Below are 17,182 nucleotides of genomic sequence, written 5' to 3' on the forward strand. Positions count from 1 at the left end.
TAGTAGCACTGCACAACAGGCTGTGCCTGACTGGCACCCTGAGCTGCTTGCAGGACCTGAGGCAATTTTTTTTCTTCAGGCTGTGTTCTGTAAAATGAAAACTTTCAGCTTTGTCTACAGAAAGTGTTTTGAAACCAGGGTGGGGGGAATCCCTCTCTCCAGTGTTTATAAATATCAAGCATTTTCTTACAATAAGTGCACAGAATCCCATAATCCAAGATATATATCAGAAAAAGACACTCATGCTCTACATGGAATTTTTGTCCTATTTTGGGCTTCTTGCCCTTGTATCCTCACAGCCTTTTATATTTAACATTCGTAATAGTGGCCACCTCCTTAAGGTCAGCATGCCCATCTTTTGGGTCTTGGCAGCTTCAAAAGCATCAGCATCTGTTCAGAATTTCATTCATTGTAAGAAAAGATTTATAAGTCTCAAGCCTCCCTAACCAAGGCCCTAATTAAAGTCTTTCTAGTCCCCTGCTTTGAAAATTGTAACAAGATTTGCTGGAAACTGAGACAGCACATGGCCAGTGTTTATGGCTGGTCCGGCACCGTTTTGAAAACCCATCCATAAACCTTTCAAACAAGGCAGGAAGCACACCTGAGCAGTGGCCGGCTGCTGCCCAGAGCTGGAAAGCCGGTGCAAAGGCAGAGGCTGAGCTCAGACTCCCATCCCCCTGACACAGCCTCTTTCACAGGCTGCCAGAAATCATTTCACCACTTTTAAGGTGCATTGCACTTAGCAGGACAAATGCCAGAGGAGGAATTTTGTGTGCTTGAATAATGTTGTAATTTACCTTATAACCGGTCTCATTACGACGTTGAGTGCTCTGTTGATTTACCTGGCTTTTGATTTAGTGGACTCTTTTTAAAAGACAGTTTAGGAACGCAGCCAGTGACTGCAGGCAAAGGACCTTAAACCTTTGAGTTTGATTAAGCTACAGTCATCTGTTCAGACACCGACTTTTTAAAATCAAGATAGACATCAGACAGCCGCACCAGACCCATATACAGAAAGCCGTGACTGAATTAAACTGAGACATTAGTTCAGAGAAATAATTTCATAATGATACGTGCTGCATCAGTGCCCCTTTGTTTCCTTTTGAGTTTGCCCCTTGCACAAACCCAGACTGTGGGCAGGTACAGGGCAGAACCCTTGCTGCTGGCTGGGGTCAATGTGCAGCATCCTCCCCGCAGCTGTCCCAGCTGAGGTGGGTGCCAGCAGTTGGCTGGATCCCGTCTCTGTTGCATGACCCTGGAGTCTCACTGTGGCGATTCAGGAACTCTCTTCAATGGCAAAACAACCATCAGCAATGAAAATACTGATGCTCTGCATTTCTTCCTGGACCCTGCTGATGGAATGTGCAGTGCAGGGCAGTTAAAAAATAAGAGCATGTCTAACTCTCTGTTTGTACTTGTGTAGTATTGCCAGACTTGAAAAGAAATGGTGACACAGTTTTGTACCAGGTATCGTATTTTAGTTCTGGAAATACTTAAAGTTTCAGAATTCCCCAGTTGCTGGTACAGGCGGTGGTAACACATTTTTTGCCTCATTCAAAAGTACTTAATGAGTGAAAGGCTCATTGGGTACACAGGGACTCAAGCTGGCAGCAAAGCAGACCCTTCTCCTTGGGAAGGGAAACGCCAGATTTACGATGTCTGTGGCAGACTGGGACCTGTGGTAGGGATCAGTTCCTGCACACTGTGGGGATGGCGGCTTTCACCTCATCCATCCTCCGAGGCACAGGATCACACGTTTGTTTTCAGGCAGTGCAAAGCATTTTTCATCTGAAGGACCAGGATTGCTGCAGGAAGCTTCATGGAAGCAGTAACCCAGGAAGATGGACACAAGTCCTGGGCTATCTGCATGTGCAGAAGTGTTGTGTCACTCAGCAGTCGAGGAGCCAGTGGTTGAGTCTGGATGGTTAGGAGTCAGGAAAGGCTGCACATGCCCTTCCAGTGCAGAACGGGATCCTTTCCCTCTTGCCTAGCCCATGAGCTCTACATCCCCTGGAAATTCTGCATTTAGTGACAGGCTCCTGTAAGTCCTTCTCTTTCTCTACCCTCTGCCAGTGCTTGGTCCCTGAATGCATCTCCCTCCACAGCCAGAGGAGACCTAGGCTGAGCTGATTTACTCCAAAGGCAGCATGTCTTTAGCTGTGGTCGCGCCCAAGTGCCCTGTGAGCCCAAACATGTACTCAGCCACCTTCACTTCCATGCATATGGAAGCATCTCCTTTTAGAGCCAAGGCTCCATGTCCTGTGCACAGAACAGGGCCAGCGGTGAAGTGCCCTTTGTAGCCTTCCTCTCTGTAACTGAGGATCAGCTTCTTTCATACTTCAAGTTCACTGCTGGGAGCACCCTCACTGCCACATGGAATGAATGACCCAATGTGTAGCCCTGGATTCCTTGGCTGCAGCATGAACTCTCTTTTCCAGTATCTCAGCTGCACTATTATTTACTTGTCAGACTGCTGCTATTCCTACTGCTTCTCAGCACCAGCAGTCTTTGCCTTCATTAGTTTCCTCCTGCTCTAGTTCATTAAACCTGCATTTAAATGCGCTATTGGTTCTCCTTAAATGAATAACCTTCCATTGTGTAATATTGAATTACTTTGTATTAGCCTGTTCCCCCCAGTGTCTCCAAATCCTCCTATAGTCTAGTGCGTTCCTGAAATTTATCAGCAGCCTCCCCTCCTCCTATCATGATGTCATCCGCATCGGGACACGCGGCACATCGCGCCAGCCTCGGGCTCGTTTGTACAAAACTCTTGAACAGAGCAAGTCCTAGCTCTGAGCCCCAGGAGATCTGCCTGTAAGCTCTCTTCTGGTGCACGGCACTATTTATTGCACTTCTCTCTTCCCTAACCCAAGTTTATCCTCCTAATATTGATACTCCAATACTTGTATACATTTTACTGACCTCATTTTCTGAGGCAGAGTCAGTAACCTTGTTAAACTCCAGCAAACACAAAATCATTGCTTTAAACTTTTCTGGGCTCACCTTCACAAACTTTATGAATAGGATTTGGATTACTCCAGCAGCAATTTTGACTATGGCCCCTTGTGCCAGATGCTTGCATACACCAGTCCCTGCTCCCCCTTTCCCCTGTACTTGCAGCATGATAGGATAACTCAGGGGATGAGAGGTATTGAGGGAAAAATGAAATATTTTCCAGGTGATGAAATGTGGTGCCAAGGTTTTATTCCCTCATTTGTGGCTGTGCCCTCTTGAGGAGCATCCTTTACATTTGACGTAAAGTAGGTAATGAATCACAATCCAATGGTGTAAAGAAATATGCCTAGCTGTTATTTTCACCAAACTTTGAGCAGCCCAGCCTTTCCAAGGACAGGGGTCTTGGACAGGGATGAAACTCAGAGCTTTTCAACCTAAAAAATGAAATGATGGGAGCTGTGTGCTATTAGACATGAAGGGTTATAATGGGGTTGGTGACATGGATGTCTCCAGTTGCAGTATACTACTTCAGCAGCTGCAAGGTTCAGATACAGCATTTAGTGCCAAGGTCACAGCTGAGCTGCACTACTGGTGGAATCAGGGGCACCTTGGTGGCAGGGTGACTTTGATCCCAGCACCCAGCATTTGTGCTATTGATTTGATCCCAGCACCCACTTTGTGCTATTTTGTGTGCTCTGGCTGTCCAGGGCAGTTCAGGAATGCCACAGACCTCAGCTAATTCTGGTTTCTCACAGAAATGCCACATGGATGGGGAATTTCTGAGAAGCACTTCAATCAGGTTGGCAGATACGGAAGCTTCTCTTTGCCAGAGAGATCTTGAGAGGCTGGCAAGAGATTGGGCTTTTAACATACACCATTTTCACGGCTTGAATTTTGTCTCCCTCATTCTTTTCACACCTCACTCTGTGCACAATTAGAGTTTTCTTTACTGGAGTGATTTGACTGAGGGGGCCAGCAACCTGAAAGAGATTGCCAGACTCCTGTAGTTTGGTCAACGATAGGTTGGTTTGTTTGTGTACTGAAATGATGTACAAGCCCAAAGCCTTTGTTCCACTAGAAGCATTCCTGTTTTGTGACATCCCTGCATGCTGAAGTAGCTATCTTGAAGAGCAAATGCTGAAAATTAAAATCTTCTTGAGTCAAACCTCCTCATTAGCAGTCTGCCTGGCTAGACTCTACCTTATTATTTTTTGCTGGTGTGTAGCTGTAAAGAGAAAACCAAGGAGAAAAATAGGCAATTAAAATGCATTAAATTGATTTCTAAATGAGTATGCAGAACCAGAAAGTCCCAGGAAGAACCTCATCTCTTCTTTTGCATCTGTTGCTGTATGTGAGAGTGCAAATTCACTAGCAGCTAGGACAAGACACATTTGCAAGCATTAACAGGGGTAAACTTCCAAGATCCCTCCGCTGAGTCTCTGAAAACTAAATGTGTTAAGTCATTGCAGTTTCTTGGCATGCACTGTAGAGCAGGACCTTCCAAAAGCCATGGAAAAGTTTTTCAGGATGAACACAGCCCCAGCAGTCCAAATATAAGACTCTCCCCTCTGCAAAGCCAGAGGATCCTTTTCCTCGTTGCTAAAAAAAATGGCAAAAAGCACCTCATGATTCTTCTGCTCCAAACGGTGGTCTGGTGCAACAGTGAAACCACGAGTGTTACAAAACCCTACAACCTCCCAGCACCAGGCTCTGTGTCTGCACTGTGCCTCAGGTCTCCTCAACAGACTCTTCCACATCAAGTTAATGCAGATATATCAAATGCAAGCATGCAACAGTTATAGAAAACCATGAAGATGATACAGATTAATCTCTTCTCCTTTGCTTCCACGACTTTCATTACTAACTTCCTTCCAAGAGTCCAATTAAATTTATTTTCAGATTGCTTTTTAAGCACACTGAGCAAATTATGAAAGTAAAGAAACCTCCTAACTGTGGTGTATGAAAAAGAGGCTGCCCACAGATGTTTGTGTGGTGCAAGAGAGAACTGCATGGACAGAGCTGTGCAGACAGGAATGCCTTTATTAAGCCATGGGGCAGAGCAATGACAAAACAACCTCCCAGAGCTGGATCTATCCACCAGGCTGATTCTGGGGAAAGCAGTGGGGGAAAAACAGACTAAAAACTGGGGTAGAAAATTGTTTCACGGTATTGTTCCACAGAAATTGCCTTTGGGACTTCAAAGCTGAAGAATTTATCACCAGAGGTGAGTCTTTGAGGTGAAAGCCACTTGTGTTTACTGCTCAACGGCTGCTGCCTGCTTGTTGCCCAGCACTGATGCCCTGAGCAGTCCACAAGAGCTGTGCCACAATGCAATTCTCATGGTGTTTCTCAAGTTACATGAGTCTAAGCTGTCAAGTCTGGAAGTCTGGGATTTGGCTCAAAGTTTTGCTGGCTGCACTCCAATAAGTGGATGCAAACCAATTTCACAGAAGCAGCCAGCAGCCTCTAGCAGGACAAAGAAGGGCCATTCCCACCCACCATAGCCTCTCCTCCTCACCACGGAAAGCTCCTTCCCTGCTTGCTGGGCTGCAGAGCTCCAGCAGTATGCAGACCTGGGAGCTCTTGTCAGTGTTCTTGGAATGCCAACAGGTACAGAGTGACCCACAGGGGAAGGCAGACTGAGACCTCAGAAGCTGTGTGTGCATGGACACATGCACAGGAGTATCCCCTCTGTTCAGAGTTCATGGCTAGCTGGACTTGGTGACCCCAGGGAAAAACTCCGTATGGCAGAGGCATTTGAAGGGTGACCACTGCCTGGGTACAAAGCCCAGTGCAAGACTTCTTATATCCTGGGACTGGCTTGGATGAACAGTATTTAAGGCTGGTATCAGTGGCAGACCAGAGGAGAGTAAAGGCAGGGTAGTAAGAGACTCCTTTTGATAACTGTGGAGGGGCCAAAGCATGGGCTCACATGTTAGTGATTGGAGTCTTTCAGGAGCATTGTTGTGAAGGTCTGGAGTGGAGCAGTAGAAGGCAGGGGAAGGGCTGAACCAGAATGCAGGTTCAGACACCACACCACAAGGCTGAGTCCGGCAGAACAGCCCTGTGGAGTTCGTTGATTCAGAAGTGGTGAGGAGGGGAGTGTCTTGCTGAGATGAAACATCCTGTCCTGCTAGGAGCATGGGATCATGTTGCTTCTGATGCTTGCCACTAGTGGCCAGAAAATCTGGCAAAAAAATGGTTAATGAGGGCCCCAACACAAAGATCCTCCTTACCCAGCTGCCTACACCATCCACAAATGATCACAGCAAACACTTTGTGGGGTAGTTTCATTTTAAGGGCTTTTTCTCCGCCCTTCACCCAATTATAAGTTCAATAGAAAACACAAACTTACTTCCCTCAGAGGGTGAGGGCTCTGAATACCCAAGACTTTGCAGCTAGCCTGGATGGACTGCTGAAAGAAACTCCTTCACCTTTCAACACCCACACTGGTAAATAAATTAGCCTGTCACTGAGACTGCATCTTCAGTGGCAGCACTTGCCGTGATGGTGTTTGACAGTGACTGAACTGGAAAGAAACCCTTTCCATAACACTGATTTTTGTCTCATCTGCAAAATTTAAGACTAAACCGTTCAGGAAACTTCCCCCCGCCCCCGATACGGTGGAGACAGTTATAGAAAACGATCTCCGTATACTCTGGAAGAAGGATTTTTTTCCCCTTGGTTGTGATGACCATGAAAGCCTAATTTTACTTATTTGTTGGCTTGCACTGCCCTCTTCTGGCTTTTATTAAAACATCAGCTTTCCTAAGAGACGCCCTTGGGAAGTAAACTAATAAAGCAAACCCCCAAATGTTTATTGGTGTTGAGTCTTATCTAGTTAAACGCATCAATCATTCAAACTGGAACGGAGCCCACCTTTGGAAAGCACGGGTGCTGAATGGCAAGGGGAATGATGCAGGTACTGCTTCCCACTGGGTGAAAGGGGCTGCTGGATGTGAAGCTGGGGCGGCATGGAGAGTTCGTACAGACGTTTTCTCCTCACTGCCGGCTCCCTGGAACGAGTTTACAGCTCTTTCAGTCATAACTTAGCTGTGCGAAGAAGCTTCAGTTCCGTCGCTGAAGTTGCACACGGATCACTTCTGAGAGTGCTGGCTGTGTTTTCCACGGACGGGACTAACAACAGGAGTTGGAGCAGTTCCCGGGCTGGAGCACGACCACAACAAAGCGCTGATGGCGGAGGAGTTCCCGGGCCAAGGGAGGGGGCAGAGCGGCAGGGTACCAGGGTACCTACTCAAATGGTACCCAGCCCTAGAGCCAAGGCAGAGCTGGGAGCAGGACAGAAGCCCCTCTAGGAGTATTTGCTATACTCAGAGGCACACATATTTGTGTAAGATTGCAGTGACCTGGAGGATGAGAAGAATATTGAGCGATGGGTACGGAATTACACCAAAGTTAACTAGATAACTTCTAGAATTACTCTGTCTGAATATAGAAAACATTCAAACTTTATTTTTATGCAAAAATTTTCAAACCCAAGTGAAGCGGTCCCTAAGGTGATGTGCCTTAAACAAGAAGGTTGATCAATCTCAGGTTAAAAGTGACGAGTCCTTCCTTCATGCCACGTGTAAATTACTCTGTCAAGCCCCCACATGTCAGAGACTTTAAATCAGTAAATTTACCACCTTGATGAAAATTCTGCCTCCTCCCAAGTCATGTCGGAATATCCTAGGACCTTTCTCCTTACAGACTAATCCTAGCCCTATCATCTCACTCTCACTATTAATTGTCATATTTTCTCTTCCATGCATTCTCAGTGGTGGCAAAACTTCTTCCCTTGTCACTCTTAATGAGTACTCCTTTCTCTTCTTCTGAATAACCTGTATCATTATCTCCAGCATCCTGCTCAGCTCCGTAATGTTATACCAAAACCAATTATTTATTTGTTGCTCATGTTCTATAGTTTATTCCCTTCCAGCTGATCATTTTGGTTACCCAGCTTAAGATTAATAAAGAGACTGAAGGCCTGTACATTGAATATTTAGCATTCTTTTGGAAACCAGGCTACTATTTAAAATACAAACATCTTTAAAATAGTATAGTTTAAAATCACCAGTCACTTCTGGTGGAATAGACTGGGGGTAGAAATGGTTGCATGGGCAAAACAATGGAAATTATTAGGTTTCCCCCTTGACTCATCTCACATCTCAAGTTCTTAGTTCCTGCCTCAGCTTTTGATATTCTCGTTGAAATTTGTGTAATATGAAGCTGATTAACTGCTGTATTTCAGACTTGCAAGCAGCTCCCATTTTTTCTTTCTCTTAGGAAGAGATAAAGTTCCCACATTTTTAGGCCTGGGAAAAGTATCAAACCAAAAAAGGAGGGACAGAAAGTAGAAGTGCTGTGAGATGTCTGCAACTCAAACAGGACTGGCAGGTAACAAGAAAGACTACAGAGAAGCCTTTGTTTTTCATGTTTTCCTTGAGTTGCTGGAGGGCTCTATCTGGTGTCTTCGTTCCAAAATTTCTCCCTTACTGCCAATATATACTGGCATTTACTGAATTCAGCTTTCCTGAGAGCAGCTCAGCCACAAGCAGCTGCCTGGTCATTCTCTTCACATGATCACCAAATGAGTCTCTCTCATGGAATTTCTGTCCCATCTTTAAAAATAAATGCAACACAAATAAATGAAGTCTTGACCGTAGTCACCAACCCTGACCCACACGCAGATGTGACTGTGCTTGAGTCAACAGCTACAAGATCAGCAGGCTGCAATTTCAAAGAGGCCCCAGACACCCAGGTTACTCAGAGGAGAACACCACAAGCAGGAATGGAAGGTGCTGATGAATAGCTAGGGCAAAGATATGGCCAATCAAATGATCAAAACACAAACAAGATGGTTTGCAGGAAGACTGAGGGAGATCTCCTGATGTCCCCAGGGTGATGCCAAGTGACTTGTTATGAGCACAGGGTCACAGAAGCACGCTGTACTTAGGGGCTGTCTGTGCCTGTACACCAAGCACTGGGGGGCACAAGGCCAGACACACAACCCCATGGGCTCAGCTCAGGGCTCCTGCAAGACAGCTGCAAGCAGCCTTCAGATTTTTCTCCAGGGGGCTGGGAGGTGGAAGCTGCAGAGGGCTGCATGGATCCCGCAGCATGGCACAGTCTGGATGTTCCATTGCGCTGTCCAGTGTAGCACAGGGTGGAAGGGCAAGAGTTTGGTTTTGTTGGGCCTCAGGCAAAATGAAGTTTCCCCCATTTTCTTCCCCAGTCTTCTGCCTCCGAAGGTATTTCCAGTGTCTGACAAGAACGTGTAAAGTCTTGCACTTTGGGACATCTCTGCTGCCATGCCCTGAGGTAGCTGCCTCTAGGGCAGGCTTTGCTCTAAGAAGCCTTTCCCTGCTTCTCCAGCAGTGAGCTCCATCACTCACAGTGATGATACGTCTGAACTGGCAGAGAGAGTTACCTGCGTGTCAAGAAGAAAGACTCCTGTGCTGCTGCGCACCAGATCAGTGGCTGTGGCTGGGTCTGCGTTACAGCTGAGCTATAACCTTGTTTTTCCTCCTCACCTGCCATCTCCAAGTAATTGCTTTTGGACAGATGGCAAGCTGGCAGCACGGTTATGTGACTGCAGCTTGCCTTTTTCCCACTCCCCCCAAATCTGCTTCGGGTTATACAAAGAGAGCTTATTTTTCTCCTCCCTGCCTCCCTTCCAGCACTACAAACCAGTTTATACAAAAGTCAATTGTTTCAACAACTGGAGAACAGCTCAGGCTGGGGACTTCTTCCACCCGTGTCCCAACATTCCAGTGGGCACAGCTGGAACAAAGCACAAAGGGACCTCGCTGTGGTTGCCCTTATTAGGGTACCATTACAATGCAAGTCCAGTGTGACAGCCCATCCTGGTCATTCCTGGACCAGGAGGAATCAAATCTCTTCGAATGCAAGCAGGGCCAGATTGATACTTGAGCTAGGCAGAAATGCAGGGCATTTTGACTGTCTGGAATTGTTTCTTTCAATTCCAGGTGTTCCCAAGATGGGTTGTTAAAAACATGGTTTCTCTCAGTAATTCCAGATATTCAGGTGTGAGTCTCACAGTCACCTCAAAAGGCTTACTTTATTAAAATGTTTTGGTTTTTTTCAAATAAGATTTGCCATGTGGGTTTCCTGTTTGGTGGTTGTGTTTTTTTCCCTGAAGTCTGCACAAGTTAAGGGCATCTAAAGCCTAAGTTTCTGTGAACAGCAGATTTCTACTTTCCACCTCTTATGTACAGAATCATACAATAATTGTAAATTAAAACACTTCAAGATTCTTAAATATTTACTCTTGGCATCCTTCACTACAACATCCAATTTCCAAGCAAATGGATGGATATCCTCACATGTTGCTTTAAACTTTCAACCCTCCATGTATTATAACACCAAAAATGGTGTAAAAGGACCTACCAGAATTAAAACCAGTCATGCACAGGCAGGAAGGTAAAGTGAAGCTAGGGTATTTATCCAGCTAGGATGTTAAAAAAAAAATCAAATTAATAATTTAGTAATGTGAAATATTTTACTGTTTTCTCACATGAAGAAGATTATGCAAGAAATTGAAAGGCAACTATAAGAAAGGCAAAACCACTATAGCCATAAGGTAAAAGTTTCAAAGCCATTAACTCTTGTTTCCCTTCAGCTCCTTCCTAGAATTTTATAAAATTGTATGTGCTCAGGTTTTTTTTATTTATTTATTTTCAATCACAGATTGTCTAGAATTGCTTTAGTTGCATTTGGATAAGTGTGAGTATGTACTAGACCACATTTGTGTCACCTGTCCTGCTCATGACACATGGAAAATGACCTTCTACAGCTGGGATAAACCCCATTCAGCTGACACTGAGATAACCAACAGACATATTCAAGTGACTGTCATGAAGAGTCAGTACCCTGATGAAGGGAGAAGGCACTCTGGGAAGCAGAAACTACAGGAGGAAGTGCCTATGTAGCTGTGTTCCTGCAGATGAATTTGGAATTCAATGGGAAGAGGAGGCAGCAACCAGCAGTTACGCACAGGGGAAAAAACAGCTCATCTTCCTCTACTGAGCACAGAGCTTCCTCTACAGCACAGAGCCTTTCCTTAGGGGAGCATCTTGACTGAGAATTCCCAGATCTCTTCTTCAAATAGGCAATAGATAATTGCAATAAATACAAAACATATGCACGTACACTTACCCTTACAGGTCTGCTCATCCATTAACAATCCCCAGCCTTCCAGCCAGGAATTAATTTTCAACAGACTTTTGAAGTAGTTATCTATAATTTGCTTCCACACGACGTGTGTTTACTTTGCAAAATCAAATGCATGCTTAGAACTTAGAGCAAAACACAGAGGGCCCATGGAAAAAACTAGATGTGTATATTATAGAAAAACAATGGAAAGCAGCTCTACAAATAAGAATTACAATAGTCTATTTTTTGTGTAACACTTGGTAAAAGCTACATGATCGTTATAACCAAAGCTCTTTTTATTCTTAGCAGTTTCGTCAAAAGCAGAGGAAATAAAGGTAGTTTACTGCCAGAAGAATAAAGCCAGGCACATAAATACTTATCATGCATCACAGCTACAGTACACAGTATCTCCTCAGAGCAGATGATGATCTTTTCTTACCTCAGTAATGCATAAAGGCTAAATTCCAAAAGCAAAATTACTCAAGCCTGCGTTTTTTTTGAGCAATTTAGAAGTTCAATATTGCTGATTACCATCTCACATTGAAAGCATGCTAGAGGACAGGAGGAGACTACAATCAGGAGAAACTCAGCTGCAGCTCTGCTAAAACCTGGTAAGGGATGGAAGAATAAAGCAGAATTTGTCAATTCCACTGCAGAGCGTGCTCTCATTATTCTGTTCATGGCATCCAGTTTTCACCACCTCTGCTGTAAAATATTTTGATCAAAACTATGGTTTTGGTCGATGAAGTAGTGAATAGGTCTTTCAGTGCAATTGCCTATTTGAGGTGGATTTTGCTGGCAATTGGCTGAGCAAATTCCCACTTGCAATAACAGCTGTGAACCCTGCTGAGGGCATCTGTTGGGTAGTTAATACTTGTTGGGAAGTATCTCGCTTTAAGTGTGTTTTGTTTACAAAAGAAATTCCTACGCTTTTTAACACAGTGTTAAAGACATTGTGCCTCCTGTTTATTTACATATAATGTTCGATCCGTGTTGTCTTTGTTCACTTGTACTGATTTTCCTCCCTACGGGGGGCTAACATATCGGAGGGCTTTTTTGATTGCCTTCAAGTTTCAATTGAGTTATAATAATAACAGCCTAGACACACAAAGGTTATTCAATTAAGTATTATAAGAGACTGCTGACCCATTTTTTTTCCTTTCTGGCCAGCAAAAATAAGGAGAAACCCCATGGAAGGTAAAATTGAAATGGATGTCAGTGTAAGTAGGACCTACCAGAACAGTTTCTGTATCAGTGGCAAGAGCAGGACAGCCCAATGTCCTTTGGTGACTGTCAGTTTTTAAAAACTGTCCATCCAGAGCCCACATACTCTGCAATAAATTCCTTTGCCCTGCAGGAGTTGTTGGAGCCACATTAATAACTCTGGGCATGTGAAGGGATGCAAGTGTGAAACAGATGCAAGCCTCTTTCATATTATTTTGCCAATATAAACCCCAGGAATACGCAGCTCTGCAGAAGCAGGAAAAGGGGTCACAATGGGGTAACAACCCATCTCCAAAGCCTCTGAGGAAGTCCATTCTGTCCTTTGTACAGTAAGCCAGGCCTTGCTCACCAGCACTCCTGAGGTTAACATGCAGCCCTGGGTGGTTCAGGCTCAGCCTCCAGTGATGAAGGAACCCTCCAGGGAACACTGTAAGAGCAATCTGTAGGGAAATAACCTCATTTTCACCTACAGAAGCTGATCCTCAGCTGTTTAACAGCACAAGGGACTATCAAAATTCTTGCTCAAATACCTACAAAAATGCTGTCCAGTCCAAAAAGCTTCCCAACTACGTCTCTCTTTCAGACATGTTTTAAATGGACACTGAAGAAAAGTTTCAGCTCACACTCTTGCAGATGGAGGGCATTTGTAATACAGGTTTGCTCAAGTGGAAGCTGCTCATCAAGATAAACACTTCCAGTGTATATGTAAAAGCAATATTTTTTGACACACTTTGAAGGTTTAGGAAGAAAACAGGAGATACTACACAGCTGAATTCTGATTGCATGAGTCAGCAAGCTCAGTTTGAACACAAAAACATTGGTGTAAACACTCACATTCATGGATGAGTGCTGCAATTTAATGTTAAGTATGCAAGGATTAAATTTATCTTCCATTTGCAAACTAATATCTTATGTAGTAGAATGTTTTCCAGCAGTTACATGAACACATGGTTTTGAAATAGCATCAGAAAAACCCAATATGGTTATGAGTACTCTCCTTTTTTGCAGGATCTCTCCTTTCCCTCTGCTCTTCCATTAAACTACATTGGAAATCTAGATGTTCAGCTCATTAAACATGGTCCATGTATTGTTATGTAAGTTACTTTGGTGAAGATGTATTTCCTGGTCACACCTTGCTCCTCCATTCTGTCCCAGTTCTGAAATTGTTTTACAAATATGTTTTCAGAGAGACATGATTACCATTTCAGAAATACATTTCTGACACAGGAGCTCACAAAAGTAAACATTTATTTAATACCACATAAATCTAAGGTCCTTCTGGGTGTAACTTGCAGAGCCAAGGCCCAAATCTGTTTATGTAAGCTGAACCTCAAAAGCAAGGTAAGTGACTTGAGTCAGGCTTCCACAATCCTTTAAACAAAGTGTGTGAGCTGAATTTGGACATTTGCTGTATATTGGAAATACTAAGGACGCAGGCACTTTAGAGAACTGACTCCACTTTTGAAAGGCTTATAGCTGTGTACAGAACCTATATATTTGCTATCCCCCTGACATTAAGAGTTTTAATGCTGAGAATTAACACACCTACACTTAAGTTCTAACTGAGCAGTTCTTTACTCATGGGTACAATTGTGTCTCAGACAGATGTATTGCAGTAACACTATCACTTTCATGCTGTTAGTTTGATTTCTGGTTTTTTTTTCTCATTTTCTGCCTAATTTCACAGATGTGATGTATAGATGAAAGATGACCAACTCTGAGCTTTTGCTTATCTCCTGGATCTTACACATACGGTTGTGAGCCCACAGTGTCCAAGACAAAAAAGTCTGAAGAAAATGCCAGCAACATTTCAGAAGAACTGCACACTGGTGACTTTTCGTAATTGTTTGAAAGTAATCACCACTTACGGGGGAACACAAAAAAGTAAAGCAAATCAGTGACAAAATTACCGCAGAACTAAACTAAAAATGAGAATCAGGAGCATCTTGGCAAAACCTCACCAAATGCAGAAAGGCTCCAGCTCATATGCAAGAACACTGACATCTTGTGGGGATTTACAGAAGCGAGTTCACAGAGGGACAGGGCAGACTAGTCTGTGATGTCGGGTAATTAAAGGAAACTCTACCTCAGTAGTTTATTTAATACATGTACCACTAATATTTGGTAGAAATCAGGCTTTATTGCTTTTATAATGAGGAATGAAAAATTAAAAAAGCAGATAAATAGCTAGTTAGAAAAACTTTGAAAACAAAAATTAATGGAATGGGGTGGAATCCAAATAGCTCTGCAGCCGTTTCCTCTGCTCTCCCAGGAAGTAGTTATAATAATCAATTAAATATTCCTCATCCAAAGTAACAATGGGAAAACAGACTAAACAAGGAATTATGTTTTAAAGGCATACAGTCAAATATAAAAATGACATCCATATTAAGTGGGTTTCAAAAACACACACATAAATATTTAATAAAGAAAGCATGAATAGTTATGTTGTTCCTTTCCACTGATTAACAGACTATGCCAAATTCATTATATGTACTTCGTGAGAAAGCAAAGTTATATCACAATGGAAAATTAATATATTCTACTTGCCAGTACAGTGTGCAAGATTTGGACCCTTCAGATTGCATCAGAGTATTTGAGTTTCTGGAACAAATCTTCAGCTGCTATAAAGTGTCATAACTCAGCCAAGATACTCAACTCTGACAGCATACAAGCAAAAACTTTTTTTTTTTTTTTTAACAAGTTTGCACCCAAACTAAGTTATAAAAACATAACATTTACAACTTGGAAGATGATAGATTTTCCTACCATGATGTTCATGTGTTCCTCTTATTTTCTTTTACCTGAGTAACCTAAGTAAACAGATTACAAGGCAATTTAAACATATTAGCTAATACAAGGTTTACTGGACTTCTCATATATAGAAATGTACTTTGACACTATTTGCAGTTTTACAAATACAAAATGAATAAGAATTTTAAAACATATTTACTGAGCAGCCATGTTTTGATATCTGTACAGATCAATAGGTGCTGTGGAATTATGTACAGAATTTATAATTTAATTTTTAAACAGCTTTTGTGCAACCTGACTGTAATGTGCATTTAAAGAACTGCTGTCAACATCACACATCTGTAATTTACTGGTGCCAGAAATGGATAGTACAGAATAGAACAACAGCTCCTAAAATAATACTGTGCTATGCAGACATCAGTACGTAATTCGAATAGTGCATATTAATCAATGTCTGATGAGGAATAATAGCTGCTAATACAGACACGGGCATTTACAGGTATTAGGTTTGTTAGAGTAAGTATGGATGAATGAACTTTTCCATATATAAACATTAAAAGAAAGGGCTTGAATTAGGAAGTTATACAATAACTAAAACCAGAAATTTATGTAATAAATAACAAAACTTTCAATTTAACTTGCAGAAAATAAACATAGTTGGAAAAAATCCTTTACAGTAGCAATGAAACCATTCAGAAGCAAATCAAAGGTAATTTGGTTTTATTTTATAATCAAAACAACTGAAAGAAAAAAAAAAAGAAAACCAACACGAAGAGAATTCAGTTTATCTCTGATAGTTGTTAGTGTATTTCTGTCTTATTGTATCTGTCAGATGTTTCCTCCTTTTTTTGTGCTCTATTCACGCTATCCCTTTTGATTTTTGATTTTTTTTAAGTTTCTTTAATCCAACATGAATCCATAGACACTAAAGCACAGTGAATATGCAATCTGCAGACTGGTGTGAGTGAAAACCCATAGGAATATAATCACTTTTACGAGGTAAGCTTGGAGTAACTCGGAGGAGAGAACTTGCGCTTCAAGTACTTGAGAATGTAAAGTGGAAGACAGCTTACGACAGTGATTGCTGACACTTTCCACAGGAAGGTCACAGTTGTGATAAAGGCAACATCTGCAGAAACAAAAAGGGAAAATCAGTACTGGGAGTCAGTAACATGGAAACTGGAACTTCCACAGTGCAAAGTCAATAAAAGTCTCTTAATTGTTTGCTTATGCTATTGTCCAATTAAAAAAAAAAAAAATAAAAGGGCAATAAAGCAACAGAAAGTTAACCTCAGCCTTTTGTTTTTGCCAATTATTTTCTTTAGACAGGAACTTCAGAGTTCCTTTATGGTCTTTACACTCTTTTGCAGCTGAAGTAATTTTTAGGGGAAATAGCATCTCAGTTTAAAAGCAAGACTCTCTCATAATGGAAAGTTAATTCAGCTTATCTTTCTACTAGTAAGAATGATTTTTACCCACTGTAAGTTCTCAACCAGAAATTTTGCTCTTTGGATCTTTTCTGTATTGATTATTTTTCTTACAACATCTATGCTGAATGATTCTTAAAATCATAAAGATTAAATCAGAGCCCCAAAATTTCAAGGGAAAACAATGTAGTGATATTGCTATATGCCACATGGAAAAGCTAATTATTTATGACAAAAAATTAACAAGAATGCTGATACACTATGCTTGCTAATGATTTTTTTTTACTCTATTTGTGATAATTAGGTTATACTTAATTATCATGGAAAGATGCGAGAATTCAGGGAACCCCAAGATTTTTTTTTAAAAAAAATTTCTTATTATTTACAAATGCATATATTAAGAAATTTGTTACTCTTGAGTTAATCTTTAAAGACCAAAAAACAAAAAGCCAATCCAAAACTTCAAGAAAAGTTAAACTTCACCTACCTAAGAAAGCTCCAAAAGACACTCTGCCTATACCTGTTTCACAAAGAGGGAAAATGAAAGAGGATAGATTTACAGAAAATATGAAAGTTATGCAAAAAAAACCCCAACAAACAAACAAACAAACCAAAACAGGTTAGCTACACAAAGAGGAAATGAAAAA

The 17,182-nt window shown here is 42.0% G+C and overlaps 1 protein-coding gene across 2 annotated transcripts in view; it reads right to left on the minus strand.

Moving 5' to 3' along the window:
* Window positions 1-14,474: 14,474 nt before the first annotated feature.
* The window catches only part of ATP9B (ATPase phospholipid transporting 9B (putative)), a 152,600-nt gene continuing 149,892 nt past the window's right edge, over window positions 14,475-17,182 (minus strand). The window contains exons 29-30 of one of the 2 annotated variants that reach the window (XM_066323661.1): window positions 17,023-17,055; window positions 14,475-16,237 (exon numbers count right to left, since the gene is read on the minus strand). In XM_066323661.1, coding sequence (XP_066179758.1) covers window positions 16,101-16,237; window positions 17,023-17,055 — 170 coding nt within the window. In that variant the 3' untranslated portion in view covers window positions 14,475-16,100. The remainder of the gene's footprint in view (window positions 16,238-17,022; window positions 17,056-17,182) is intronic. The other variant, XM_066323671.1, reaches the window with a different exon arrangement.

This window comes from Sylvia atricapilla, chromosome 1, assembly GCF_009819655.1.
Source record: "Sylvia atricapilla isolate bSylAtr1 chromosome 1, bSylAtr1.pri, whole genome shotgun sequence".
Lineage (NCBI taxonomy): Eukaryota > Metazoa > Chordata > Aves > Passeriformes > Sylviidae > Sylvia > Sylvia atricapilla.